Source organism: Piliocolobus tephrosceles, chromosome 2 (assembly GCF_002776525.5).
Source record: "Piliocolobus tephrosceles isolate RC106 chromosome 2, ASM277652v3, whole genome shotgun sequence".
NCBI classification, from domain to species: domain Eukaryota; kingdom Metazoa; phylum Chordata; class Mammalia; order Primates; family Cercopithecidae; genus Piliocolobus; species Piliocolobus tephrosceles.
In genome coordinates this window covers 181677876-181692400 of record NC_045435.1, presented here as the reverse complement: position 1 = coordinate 181692400, position 14525 = coordinate 181677876, and the positions used below count along the sequence as shown (strand labels likewise).

The 14525-nt window shown below is 33.9% G+C and overlaps 1 protein-coding gene across 3 annotated transcripts in view; it reads right to left on the bottom strand.

Moving 5' to 3' along the window:
• The window catches only part of ARPP21 (cAMP regulated phosphoprotein 21), a 156704-nt gene that overhangs the window by 86614 nt on the left and 55565 nt on the right, over nucleotides 1-14525 (bottom strand). For all 3 annotated transcript variants that reach the window (XM_023214691.1, XM_023214690.1, XM_023214692.1), the window contains one exon: nucleotides 1312-1420. In XM_023214691.1, the coding sequence (XP_023070459.1) occupies nucleotides 1312-1420 (109 nt within the window). The remainder of the gene's footprint in view (nucleotides 1-1311; nucleotides 1421-14525) is intronic.

The following is a 14525-nucleotide window of genomic DNA, read 5'->3' as shown; positions in this document are numbered from 1 at the left end:
CCTCAGGTTTACAGGCTAAAATTTAAAAACCTATTTGTTGACAAGAGTCAATACCAAGTAATGCTTCAAAGAACCCAGCATGAGGACTGTTCTTTATCCTATTTTCTGAACTACTTCCTGAATCTTAAGTCTCCTTCCATCTATTCTTTCCATTCCTCACAAACTGCTCTGCACTAACCACATCCATCCATCCATTCAACAGACACCCACTAAACATGACACAGGCACATGTTTCATAGTCAACAGGAGCCATGGTGGAGCTTGGTGGTAGTGGGAGGAAACGAGATACAAATGATGAACAAGTTTTCAAAAAGTGCATCAGAGATGCACATACTGGCTGAATGACTCACTGAGAGTGATTAAAATGGTAACTTGAGATGCATATTGTCTTACCTTTAAAAATTCTAAAGCAAAGTCATTTTCAAAAGAATCTATTTTGATTGTCAGAGACACAAAGTATAATTGTAATGGCATTTATATGACTTTCTATTGTTATTATCATTTAAAAATTTGTGGGATTTTTTTTTTGCCATTTACTTAGCTTTCTTCTAGTCACCCTGGATCCCACAGCCCCCATCTAAAAAAGAGATTTAGTAAAGCCTCTTTACTCCTGACCAGGTACCACAAATAAGGCTACTCTAGAACAACATAATGTTTTGTCACAAGCAAAATACACGAGGATAAAGTTCTGCTACACTTCATGCAAAACAAGCAGACAATTTACATGGACCATAAAACATGGGAAGGAGAGGGGATAAAAGACTAAAACATGAACTCAATTCTTTTCTGTGAAGACTTTTTTAGGATAGTTGCAAAATCCACCTGTCCTCACCATAACAAGGTTTGTTCTTTACAGCTACACCGGTTGATCATCGGTCCGTATTGATAATCCAGCTCAATTTGTGCACAACTGAAGGACAAAGCTGTAGGGAGTGGAACGACTGCCATAGTTACACAGACATCTGGAAATGCGACTGACAAAGCTTTACTCCACAGCTCGGAGCCTGTGGCATCCCGACCCCCCCAGACATGCAGCAGAAACTGCGCCAAGCACCACCCATGCAGCCCAACACAGAGCCATTGCTAAAGCAACCAGGAATTTTTTTTTTTTTTTTTTTTTTTTTTTTTTTTGCTACCCATTGAATGCCGAAGGGGGAGGCAAGGAGGAGGAGGAGGTTGGAGATAGGACAGTGGTATCAGAGGCAGGGGAGGATTGGAGGGAAGGCAGGGACAACAGAGGGACGACAAGAACATCAGTCAGCCCACCTTCAAAAACAACAATGTCAGCCACTCTCAAACTTGAGAACCAACCTGATTGTCTTCTTTATCAATACTAGAGTTATCTCGCTTCAAGATAAACCGCTTCTGGGATTCTTCACCTTTTTCATCTTTTAAATGTTCACAAAACCTTTGCTCTGGTCTGCCAGCAAAGTAAAACATATCAATAAAAAAGTTTTTTCCCCTTGTTTAAAGTTATTTCTTAGTGTTGTTCTTCCCCCACAGTGTCATTTAACTTAAAAGTTTACAAGTGGTTTTGATATTAGAGTTGCTGGCAATATACAGGTAGGTAATGATATGTCACTTCACATGTTGTTAGAATACTTTTCGTTGTTTTGAATTTGGGGTCTTGTTTGCTACATGCTGCTCATCACGGCTGAAATTAAAAAAAAAAAAATTTAAAGGCCTTCCTGTATGTATTGGATAGATGTTTTCTTTAGTTATTTTGACCTCTATTATTCCTGAATTCAAATAACTTCCTGACCATATTCTCAAACAAATATACATGTTTAGAACTTGACAGTAACACATTAATTCACCAACGTCTGGAAACCGACAGAATATCTTCTATCACATCCTCCCTTTTAAGAGTCTTTGGACCGTGCAGTGAGAGAGGATCACTTAAAAACTATTTTCTGTCTCCTCCAATAACAAACGCTCTGGAATCTGACTCCAGTAGACTCTGACACCCTTGACCATGTCTTGTAAATCAGTTCAGTAATTGGAGAAACTGGAGGTATTTAGTTTAAACAACTTAATGGCTGATTAGCATGGGGAAAATGCTTCAAGCAGTTACACACTATTGATTAGTCAATTGATTTTTTTAGGCCCGCTTAATCATTTGGTATTATTAAAGGAAAGGGCTCCACTTCATTGTTAATTTCCCACAGTTGTCATTGCAGACCACAGAACTCAGTGAATGATCTGGACTTGGGTTCATCCACAGAGGGAGTGCTAAAATGTTTGCTTCTGATTTAGACAGTTAAAATTTATGACTCTCATTAAAGGGTCTCTGTCATATCTGATGTATTACTTCTGAAGCCTAGAAGGTTTTCTGTCCCTGCCGGGTTCATTATGCTTTGAGTCATTAGGAAGCCATTCACAGTGTCTGTTGTGTAATGTGAGTGACCAGTAATTAAGAGAAACTTATCATTTACTCCTAGCTCCAAAATAAGCAAATAGCACTTTGAAAATAAAGAAGTTTAAATGTATAATTCAAATCTTGATGAGAAGCATTTTTTCTTTCCTTAAATATGTGTACATAAACTGTAATAATATTGATGAGCAGACAATAGCAAAAAACTGGAATAGTATCTGTTAGAGTTTTGTAAACTGAGTATCATTTTTGGAACATGGTGTCAATATCTTATTCAATCCTTACAATAAAAGTTTGGTGCAGAAGCAAATATTTTTTGCCTCTTTTAAAGACAAGGAAACCATCCCTCCATGCTTCTTTTGATTTCACGTTTATGAATTTGCCCAGTAAGCCACAGGCATCACACAAGCCTGGTCACATCCTTCCAGAGACTCAGTTTTGTTCCTCTGTATTGTACACAGTGGGCTGAAGACCCTCAAACCCAAAAATAAAGAACCAAAATCCTCCAACAAATTATCCTAGTTTTCAATGTAAATGTTTTCCACCAAACTTAAAATGTAACCAAAAACCTGAAAGTGCTAATACCACATATTGAAATCAGTATTCTAGTGAAGTAAACTTGTACTTTACAATGAAAAGGCCATTTACAGTAGATAAATTAAACATGTTTCAGAGTAGCATAGTCACAAGACACTTCAATTTCTTATTACACTGTAAAGATATTACAGTGTAGACTTGCAGGTCCCTATAAACACTAGCAATTCTCCAGATTTTTTTAAAGCATTCCAACATTTTCAACCAATACTTATATGTTGTTACACAGTTTTTTTCCATAGCAAGTGAAATTAGGATGCTGACTTAAATATAGATGTTGATTGTATCAACACTATTTTGGTGTCTTCTAATATCCCTAAGCTCTGTAATCTGATAAACTCCAGCTAAGTGAAATGATTTACTAACTTCTAAATTTACAGAAATTTTGTTTGTATTTGTTTATAATAGTCTGTAATTGTCCATTTACAAATAAAATGATCTCAGAATGTGGACTTTCTGATTCATGAGCATAAAGTGAATTTGTTATAGATCGACTTATTGAGGTTGAAAAGCATTAAAGTGAGATTTCAGCATACTAACCAGAATTAGAATTTAAGTTTTATCTCAGTACAGACCTTGTCTTTTTTAAATACTCAAGTCTTAGTGCCTAGAACCATGCCTAGTACCTGAGAGGCATTTGGCTGAATAAATAAATTAACCAATTATAAACAAATGAACATTTACCACAGCGATTCATAAATCACTATAATTCAGGGACAGATAAAAAAGTCACTTAATAAGATATAAAATTTTAAATCCTATAATTATAAATCAGAAGAGAAGTTGGTTAGTAGGAGTACACATTCAAATTTAGAACATTAGTAAGATCTTTAAAAATCAGATTTATGTTTCAATTTATATTGACCAAAATTAATCATGTTACAAAACCAAATGTTTTTGTTTGTTTTAAATCTGAGAGTGTCTCTTGGGAAGACATGGAAGTGAAAATGAAAATTTTGACTTTCCTAGTTTTGGAACTTCTCAGTTTCAAGTGTCATTGTAACTCTAAAACAGCTATTTAAACATTATTTTTAAAATATCATTTCCATTTCTTTGTGGTAGTCATTTATTTGTTTTTCATATATTTAGAAAAAAATGCATCTACAACATAACTAAAAAGTAATCAAAAGGCTTATTCTAATTAATAATGTAAATATTGTTTAGAGCAAAAATATTTCCCACTGATACAAATTATGCAAGATACATCCTTAATAACTGCATTTCAACCTTAGGTTTTTTTCAAATACTGGGATATAACAGTTCAAATTATTAATCCTTTTATATTTTTCCAGAAATATTGAATGATCATAGAGTAAATATTAGAATTTTGCTTAAAAAATCAAGTGAATCTAATAAAATTTTTCTAGGTTGATTTTATAGAGAATTGTTTATGATTATAGCACTAAAGAGCAATCTGGCAGTTTAAACTCATGCAAACTGAGGCATATACCTGAAGTATTGCAAGTGATTAAACTAAAAATTACTGGTAATGTACCATTATATTATAGCTTTGAAAACTGAACTCCCTTTCACAGTTAATTTACCACCATAGCAATATTATTTCTAAGCAATAAAATGAATGGAACTAAAACAATGTATTGTAGACCTTTATTTAAAATGGTAATGGGTAACTTTTAATGTATTAATATGTGAATGTAATTGGATGAAAACATTCTCAAAACTGCAAAAGGTTGTGGTATTTATTAAATCAATGATGACTAGACTTTGCTATATATTTTACAGCCCTGCATCATTCATGCCTAACTTCTTTTTCTGGTAGATTTTAGTACATATGGTATTATTTCTATCTTTCTCATATTATCATCAAAAAAGCACGGAAAATAAATGTAATGGTCATCCTAGGTGAAAAATATTTTCTTCTTCTGAAGGTAAAATATGTTTTTCCACAATTTGTAGCACATAACTACTGTGAAACTTATTGTTCATGTGTAGTGAATAGCACTGGCATTTCTGGTCAATTTCTTGGCAACCCCAATCAAACCTTTGAAAAGCAGAATTAATTCTTCATTGTTCCTTAATTAGGCATAGCTCATGAATTGAGAAACAGTGTGGCTGAGTGAAGATAATCAAACTCTTGTCTTCTAGTCATTCAGTTCCAGTTTTAGTTTTTTTCCCCTCGAAGCTTGACATAGATGAGTACCTATTATTATTACTGTTTTTAATCTTTCTTATCTTGAAGTATTTTAATAATTTACCTTACTGCCAGGTTCTTAAGACCAGATTTATCACTTTTCTTCCAAATAGTTAACCTTAATCCTTCCCTTATTTTCCAAACATAAATGAAGAATTTAATTCTACTGAATATGTAGAGAGAAGTCTTGAATTTCACCCTGAGTAACTGAAAGGTGGTTATCAGTATGCATGTGTATCTCAACAAATAAAAGTTTCTATGCACAACAGTATAAAATATGTTTATGGTGTAAGACACCTATCAAAAGCATTTTAATAGTCAAACAAATTAGAGAAATCTAATGACACAGTTCCCTTAATATTTCAAACATTTTCAATTAAAATATGTACATTTTGCTTGTATTTCATTGATAATAGGAAAGTCCTATGTTCTTCTTTTTAAATAAGTGTATCTCACAATTTGCATTATCAGTTTGTCATTTTATACCACTTCGTTTTCTTTTAAATGAGACTATTATACCTTATAAATTTAATATGTGCAGTGCTAAGTAGCCAATGTTCTTTATTAGCATCTTTCAAACTCTTGTCCCAAATTTTGTAACATCCTTGGAAAATTCATTTTATTATTCTCTGCTTCTATAGTGTACTGTATATATAAGCAGAGGCACGCAAACCAACTCTTTGACTCTCCTTTAACATAAGACTTTTCATGAACAACAACATTAAGCACAACATTTAAAAACAACATGCATTTGTAAGACATCTCTTACACTGGCACCTCTGCTCTGGCAAACAATTTGGCTATGTGGATTTGGACACTTAAATATTTTTAAATATTTTGTCTTAACAAAGTGCTTCCATTTTAAATAATGAATCCAAAGAAAATAATAAATGAATGCAGAGTTCTATCATTCACAACAGCAAAATAGTGAAAATCTATAGTAGATTAGGTAAGCAATTTAAGGTATGTAATGTATGATATGTGGCTCTATAAAATTATATCCAATAATACTGAGTAACACAGAAAAGCAATTAAAAATTAGATCGATTTGATCATATTTATATTGAAACTATAATATATAAGAATAATAATGCTAGGAGTAAGTATGTCTCATGGTGGGATAATAGGAAATTTTACTTTAAACCTTTTATATATTTGTGATTATGAAAATAATTATTATTTTATAACAAAATAATGAAAATTATTAGCTTAAAAAGATAGAAAAACAATTCAACAACTCAGTAGTGGTTTGCACCCAATTACTGGATAATAGATAATTAAAATATTCACATACTTTGGATATTTAGAAAATATTCTTTCATAGCATGTATTATTACAATCACCTAAAATAGGCATTAGATATTTTGTTTTGTCAAACCAATTCTCAATTGTTCCACTGCACTGCTACTTTTAAAAATACCAGATTTTCTTTTTCTTTTTTTTTTTTCTGAGACGGAGGCTCGCTCTGTCACCCAGGCTGGAGTGCAGTGGCACAATCTCAGCTCACTGCAAGCTCCGCCTCCCGGGTTCCCGCCATTCTCCTGCCTCAGCCTCCCGAGTAGCTGGGACTACAGGCACCCGCCACCTCGCCCGGCTAATTTTCTGTATTTTTAGTAGAGACGGGGTTTCACCATGTTGATCAGGATGGTCTCTATCTCCTGACCTCGTGATCCTCCTACCTCAGCCTCCCAAAGTGCTGGGATTACAGGCGTGAGCCACCGCGCCCAGCCAAAAATACCAGATTTAATTATGCTTCCTGCTTCTAAGGCCCTCTAGTATATGTAAACCACTCCTACCCTGCCACTCACTCTTTTTATTGCTATGTCCTTTTTGATCTATATGTATAATAACATCCATTTACTAATGATAATATAAGGATAATAACTAAATAATACTGTCCACTCTGAAGATCCCTTTTTTCTTATCTATAGGAGAAGACTAAATAATGATATTATAGAAAAAGATTACAAGGATAAGAAAAAAAGGGGAAAACATGAAGTTTTAAAAAGGGAAAGTAATCACATGCAATTAAGACCTGGTATATTATATACTAGGTTTGTGAGCTTAATTATCCATATTGAGCGTGGTGTTGGCAACAGCACATAACAGTCACACACGTCAGATAGATATACTTAGCTTAACAAAACAGACTTATTTCTTCAAATTTACCTATACATTTAGAATTTCCACAAATGAAAAATTATGTCTACAATAGAAAAATTACTTTACAGAATGACAATTCTTCTAAATGATATGCTGATGATATTATATGAATTATCTGTGAAATACTGTGCACATATATTTTAAAATATGAGGATAACATCACATATATGCCTAGGTTATTGAACTTATTAAAACATTTCAAGTTTTACATGGAGATCATTTTACAGATTATTTGGCCACTATGTAAAACTTGAAATGTTTTGGATTAGCCTAAAATTGATGATTCCACCAAATAGCAACCATTGATTGATTCATTATCAATCTCAATCATGATTAAGATTTAGGATTAGCCTAGGACAATTTTAGGCTCCTTAAACTTTCAAAAATTCTAGGGTACATGTACACAGCATGCAGGTTTGTTACATAGGTATACATGTGCCATGTTGGCTTGCTGCACCCATCAACTCATCATTTATATTAGGTATTTTTCCTAATGCTCTTCCTCCCCCAGCCCTCCACCCCTAGACATGTACCCTAGAACTTAAAGTATAATAAAAAAATAAAATAAAATTTTCAAAAACTCCAGTGGTATCTTCTAAGTAAACCTATAAACAAATAATCTAGTGTTTTAATCTACAAATGTGATACTTGGTTCAATATATTTGATCATGTACTTCTCTCTGGTGCTACTTTGACAGAAGAGCACAACACTTTGCATGCTGAATTCACTTCCAACACTGAATTGATGATGAGTGATTTCTTCTTCGGCTCCAGGGTACTAATTTCTTGCAAGTTTTCTAATATCAGGCTTTTCTTATCAGTGGTAATAAACTGAATAAAATCAGGGCTAGATTATTGGTGTACTTTTTTTTTTTCTTTAAATTCTCCATCCTTCCATTTCAGTGCTACAGTAACATTAAATGATAGCAGCATTAACACATACAATGACTCAAAGTTCCACTCCCTTAAAACAACCATTGAATTTTAATACATAACCTAATTTCTTTATATGAAATGGACATGAACTAGCATACTGTATTTGAAATAGCAATAGTTTCAATAACTAAAATAGTTTTAAGAATACAGACATAACACTGAGAAGCAAGCCTAAAAACAGTTATGTCTTCTCAGCTCTGCAGCTTACTGTGCGACTTTTTGCAACATACTTAACCTCCCGGAGGGAGAGGGCTGTTGTTTGGTTTCTTGTAAAAAAAATAGAAAATATAACACTTAACTTGCTTGGGAGGTTACATAGATGCACAATAATGCAAGTAAGCTACCAAGCCCAGTGCTAGGCACTAGTAAAGCACTTAATGAATTTTATAAACTATTGTTACATCGTTCATATTTTTTTGAGTAGAAAAAATCTGAAGGTACAACAATGATTATTGATCCAAAATTTTCCTTAGCGTTAACCTTAAGTAGGATAGATATAATCTGTATTATAATACTGAAATAATGGATTGATCTGTGTATTTCCAAATATGGTAGTCATGTTTTTCTGAAAGTGATGTTTCCTTTGGAAACTGTTGAATATAATTGTTGTTGTTGTTGCTGTTGTTTTTCTTTTTTGAGACAAAAGGCTTTTCGTTTATATATTGTGATGTTGTATTAAAAAGTATTCCATTGAAGCCCATATGCAAATACAGTATTTCAATCCCGATGAAGGCACAGTTACTAGTGTAGTTTACTTGATAGAGAATTGCCAAATATTTTTGGTACGTGTAAATAAAAGCTATACATATATATATATATTTTTCATTTTCCTGGCTTGAAGCCCAGAAGGTGGGAAGTGAAGACTGGGAAGTTAAAGGCTAAGCTCCTCTGAGAATTCTGTGGTACCTGAAGGGCTGTACATTGGAAGAAGTCAGCTTGTGGGATAAAATGTGTTACATAAATGTGCACTGCTCTTGATAGATTCCAATTTATTGTTTGAAGAGTTGTACTGAACATTAAAACATGTTATTATTATTATTATATTCATTCTACATAACCAGACTCTCACCTTCAAGTATTCTCTAAAACTTCCCAAACTATAAGTGCAAAAATGACTGTCAGCCCTACAGGAGGATTTGTAAGAAACAAGGAAACCCTCAGGTACTGGGCATAATTCTGCTGCCTACAGCAAGCAAAGATGCAGATTGAGGAAAGTGAGTCACAATAATCTTGATTCTTCCAAAACTATTATACATTTAGGACAATACTATATGCAGTAGGTATATATAAGATGAACTTTTAACTTCTAAACTGTACTGAAGACTTTTTTTTTTTTTTTTTTTTTGGCATCATGGTTTTGTCATCTATCTTAGTACTGATGTTGTTTCATTTGGTTCTCTGCTCAATTTTAAAGGCAATAAAATGCAAATTTGAATTTTTATAAGTGAATCAATAGGTCTGAGTTAAAGAACAGTGCTTGGTTTACTTCTCTTTACTTTTCATCATTGTTTGAGAATATTAAGCCTATTAATGCTAATTCCTCTTTCCCTAACTTTAGGAGAGGAGTCATGGCTGAGTGACAGTAGCACTGAATTTTGATCTTGGTCTTCTGTGAATTGACTAGATAAGATCAGAGATGGATCTCAGTTTTCTCTCTTGTAAAATGGCTTAGCTTTATCTACCTAGGATGTCATGAGCAAAATAGATAAATAAATAAATAAAATTATTAAACATATCATGACTGCACAGATAATCTCTATAAAAATGTTATATGAAGTACACTATGTTATAGAATGTATATACATGTTTCATTTCCAAAACAGTTAATTATACATTCACACACAAAGGCCCATAAATAATTTCAAGTAGGGAAAGTAATACCACAAACTTATGTTCCTTCTTATGGTATATTTCTGGTATTTACCTATGTCATCTACAGAATCTTATATTCTCTGAGGTATTTGAGAATAATAATATGGAGAAAATATAATATTTGAAGAAAATGACATGGAGTTTGACCCGTGTGAACAAATAAGTCTCATTTTGAGCCTGAGTACAGATTAAAAAACGAAGTGTCTTGCTCAGTAAATAGTTTCATAGTTTTCCTGAGAACAATGTGATTCTTAGAATTTCTGATCTTTGGCACCTAGTCAGATGATTTTCACTGCCATTCCTGTAAAAACTGCAGAGTAAATTTACCATGTTTAGAAATGACAGGATGCCAACCAACCACTCATAGATTTTTAAGAGGCACTTATATAAATTGATGCTTGGTCTTCTTCAGGGGCGATTAAGGGAGCATCCACATCAGGATGCTGCTCCGTTTATTCACAGAGCCACGCACATTTCCAGCCAAAGGAAGATAAATATAATAAACATGGAAGGAAAAGCATGTTTTGCTTTATTTTGTTTTGTTATAAATGTACTTAATCACCTGCAGGGAGTGAAATGCTTAAGGGCCAAACACCAAGGATTCTCATTTTCAGCTAGCCTCTTCAGAAAACTAAGCACACTAGACATTCTGTGACCTTGGCATACTGCTCTCCACTGTTGTCTGGGTCTACCCACGGAGAAAGTGGAAAGTCCCATGATCCTTCTTGCTAATATAATAATAACTATCCATCACTTCAGGGGTTCTTAATAAAATCAATTGGTCTCCATTGCTCTATCTATAGGGAAGCTTTATTTAGTTCTGGAATGAGTTTCATGGCTTTTTATTTTTTATTTACCAAACAGCCAACTCAGTTAGTCATCCTTTCTGGAACATACAACAAACAAACTGCCATAGTCACTACCCACCACTCATCACTCCAGGCAAAATACCCAGGCTCACACTTCTCAGGATCACTGGATATGTCCTTGGGCACTTAAGGCATAGCCTCAAACCAATGCCTTTGGGCCACTATTTTTGTTTCATAGTTTCTAGGGCCTGTATCCACTCTCTTTCAGTGGATTTGTTATTTCCATTCTTTGCTCTGCACTGTCAGAGCAGGGGATTTGAGGCAATGACAGTGGGTGGATGTGAAAGACAAGAGAAAAAATGTTCAAGAGATGACAATCTTTTAACATGAAAATTATCTGGGGTGAGTTAAACAGCTCCTCTGACATATGCAGAAACATTCAGATATACATGGGATTCTCATTGCCTGTGGCTGATCTCGGCTTTTTGGAAAACACTTGTGCAAGAGGATGGTTTCTAATCTCCAGTGGTACACTCTAAGTGTGCATCCTTTCTCTGGGATGAAGAAGAGGAAGGTTAAAAATGTATCTAACAGAACAACAATAAACTGCTTCGTGCCAAACACAGAAAATGAGTAAAAGAGAGAGAAACTGAAGACCAGAAAGTGAGAGAAAAAGAAGGGCAAAATTTCTTACATAGAAAGACACATATATTTGTGGCATTTAAAATATTTTGATAAGATCACTATTCATATTTTTAGCCTAAATTCTAAATATAAAAAATGTAACATTATCTAGAGTAAATACATTATAAATATCATTTATAATATCAAAATAACATGGACCCTAATACCTTCACCCTAGCAAGGGTCTCATTCATCATCATCACCTAACCTGACAGCTGACAAAAAATTCCATCAAAAAATAAAAAGTGTCAGGGCAAAACATATTTCTGGCAATCTACAATGGGATAGAAGACAGGAACTAACTAAAGGTGAAGGAACACAACGTGGAGGGCCTCTCAGCTCAGACACTCCATTTGTTAGAGGAGTCTCAGCTGTTAAGACCCAATTTGTAGACCAAAAGGCGTGGTTGGAGGCTACTGGTCACATACACAAATCTGTTCTTACTCTGGTTATCTCTGAGCACCAACAAAACTGCAGTGCTGCGGAGGAAAGGTGACTTCCTTTACTAATTCTCTAAAGTGCGTCAGTTTGCTCAGGTGACAGTACCACCTTGAACTGTTTCCCAAATGAACACAAATATTACTTCCTTCTTTTCATAAATGTTATTCTTAACTCCAGCCCCATGCCTTGGTGACAGCAGCACTCACCCAAGTCTTTATACTCTTGGTCATTTCCTCTCGAATATATCCTATTAGTCAATACCAGACCTGCCTTTCGAAAGTATCATGTTATGCACATCAAGTCTCATGTTCTAAAGCTCTAAGAGCTGCCCGCCTTCAAGATTCTATTCCATCTTATGTAGTCTTCCACTGTCATTCACAATATCATTGCCTCCATATTTGCCTCCAGCCAGTACAGCATTATTTTAACGTCTCCTGGATTTGAGGTCAAATATCCTGAATTAGCATCCTGCTGCTACTGTGCAGCAGTGTGACTTTAGACAATTCACTAATTTCCCTTTGGTACATATTCTCTCCAGTAAAGTTAGAAAAATAATTTTAAAAAATCCTTTTCATTAGGTGGCTGTGAGAACCTAACACAACCACCTCAACAAAATGCCCAGCTCTTAGTAAATGCTCCAAAAATGTAGATATTATTATCTCATGTTCGTTTATAGCCCATACTCCTGTTTGCCATGTATCTCCCTCCTCACTATGTTTGTTTAAGTCTTACCCTTTCTCAAAGTCTTCCTAAATGCCTATTTGAACCATGAAATGGATGGGCAGGTAGTCGCCAATGAATCTGCTATATACGTTCTGCTGGATATTTGATACAGTGTTCCTTCAATTATGGAGCAATTCTCTAGATATCTGTTACGTGTCTACTTTGGGTCTACAAAGAGTTGCACTACATTTTTCAAGTTTTAAGAAGACTGAGATTCTGAAGTTATTCCCCCATCTATAACCATAGCGTAAAACGTTTGAGGACAAGAATCCTATCTCGTAATTTTTTGTGTGATCACCGACACTGAAGTCTGTTGTTGTTGAGTGGTAGTTGCTGGAAATGTTTTCAGTATCTGGAAAGTTTTGTCTGTGTATATTATATGGCTGCAAAAACATAACATCTCTGCTCTTATCAGATAAGATTTACAGAAACCTGGAATGTATTAATGTAAAATCTCTAGACAGTTGACTTTACTTCAACTATCTTTCCATCCTGTCTCATTGCTTCTCACTGCACCTAATGCTCTTGTAGATGTGGCATAAATCCATGGAGCTGAACAATCAGATTGCTGTGGCAGTAATTTTGTAATAACAAAATAAATAGGTTCACCCCCTTACGAACATAATTAATAAATGTGGCTTTTTCATTCTTAGAATAAAAGAGTGAAATGGAGTAAAGCTTAACTTTTTATATTTATTTAAACTTTTATATTATATATTATATAAATATATATCATATTATGTATAATATTTAAATCTATATTTAGATATAATGCATATATATATATGAATTCCTTCAAAAAATCACATCTTGTGGCAGTAATAAGCACAGCAGATCTAGCAAGACCTATCAAGTTGTAGGGAGGTTCTGTTACTTAATGATATCACTGAGTTAATCTTCAAAAATATCTTATCTATCAATCGCTGTTTTCTATCAGACAACAAAGGACTTAAAAGGATTACAATTTTCAACCAATCCAGGGACTCTTCTTGAGGACTCTGCTCAATATTTTCTGGGTATTTTTGCTTTAAGAGAATAAGATTATTTAAAAACATCTTTTTGATATTAGACACATTGGTTTAGGTCCCAGTCGTGCTAACCATTGCTTCTCTGTAAGCCCCAAACTAAAACTCAGTTTGTGCCTAATTTTCTTCTTCTGTAAAATGAAGTTTTAATTATTATATTGTAAAGTTTTTTTGTATTAAATGTAATAATATACATTTAGCTCATGTAATGTATATTATTACAAGACGTAAAGTGGTGAAATGAATAAGCAGTAGGCAATGTTAGTGTAAGTAAGGGATGATATTTAACAAACAGAAGTATATCTTGAGATAAGTTTTCTCATTATAAAAGAGCAGATAGATTATATCTGGGTATATTATTGAAAATACTAGAGGTCAGTGCAGTACATACACATATGTAATCCTCACAGAGAATATTGTTATGATCTTAATATTTTGAACTTCATGTGAAATTCTTTCTTCTCCATGAAAAATGTAACCTTCTCGAGTCACATTCTATAGTTACTTCACCTGCCTATCACCTAGAAAATCAGAATTCTGGGAAATAAATTCTAACCACTAAGGAGCTGAAATAGTTACAGTTATTTAAACATCAATGTCAGAGTAGTATTGAAGTGTCACTGAAGAAGAAAAACGTCAGAGTAATATTGAAGTGTCACTAAAGAAGAAAAATATAAAAGGAAGTTTTTTTTTTCTCTACCTTTTAGTAAACAAAAATGCCCTCAATCTACATTTTTCTACATTTTTCTTAG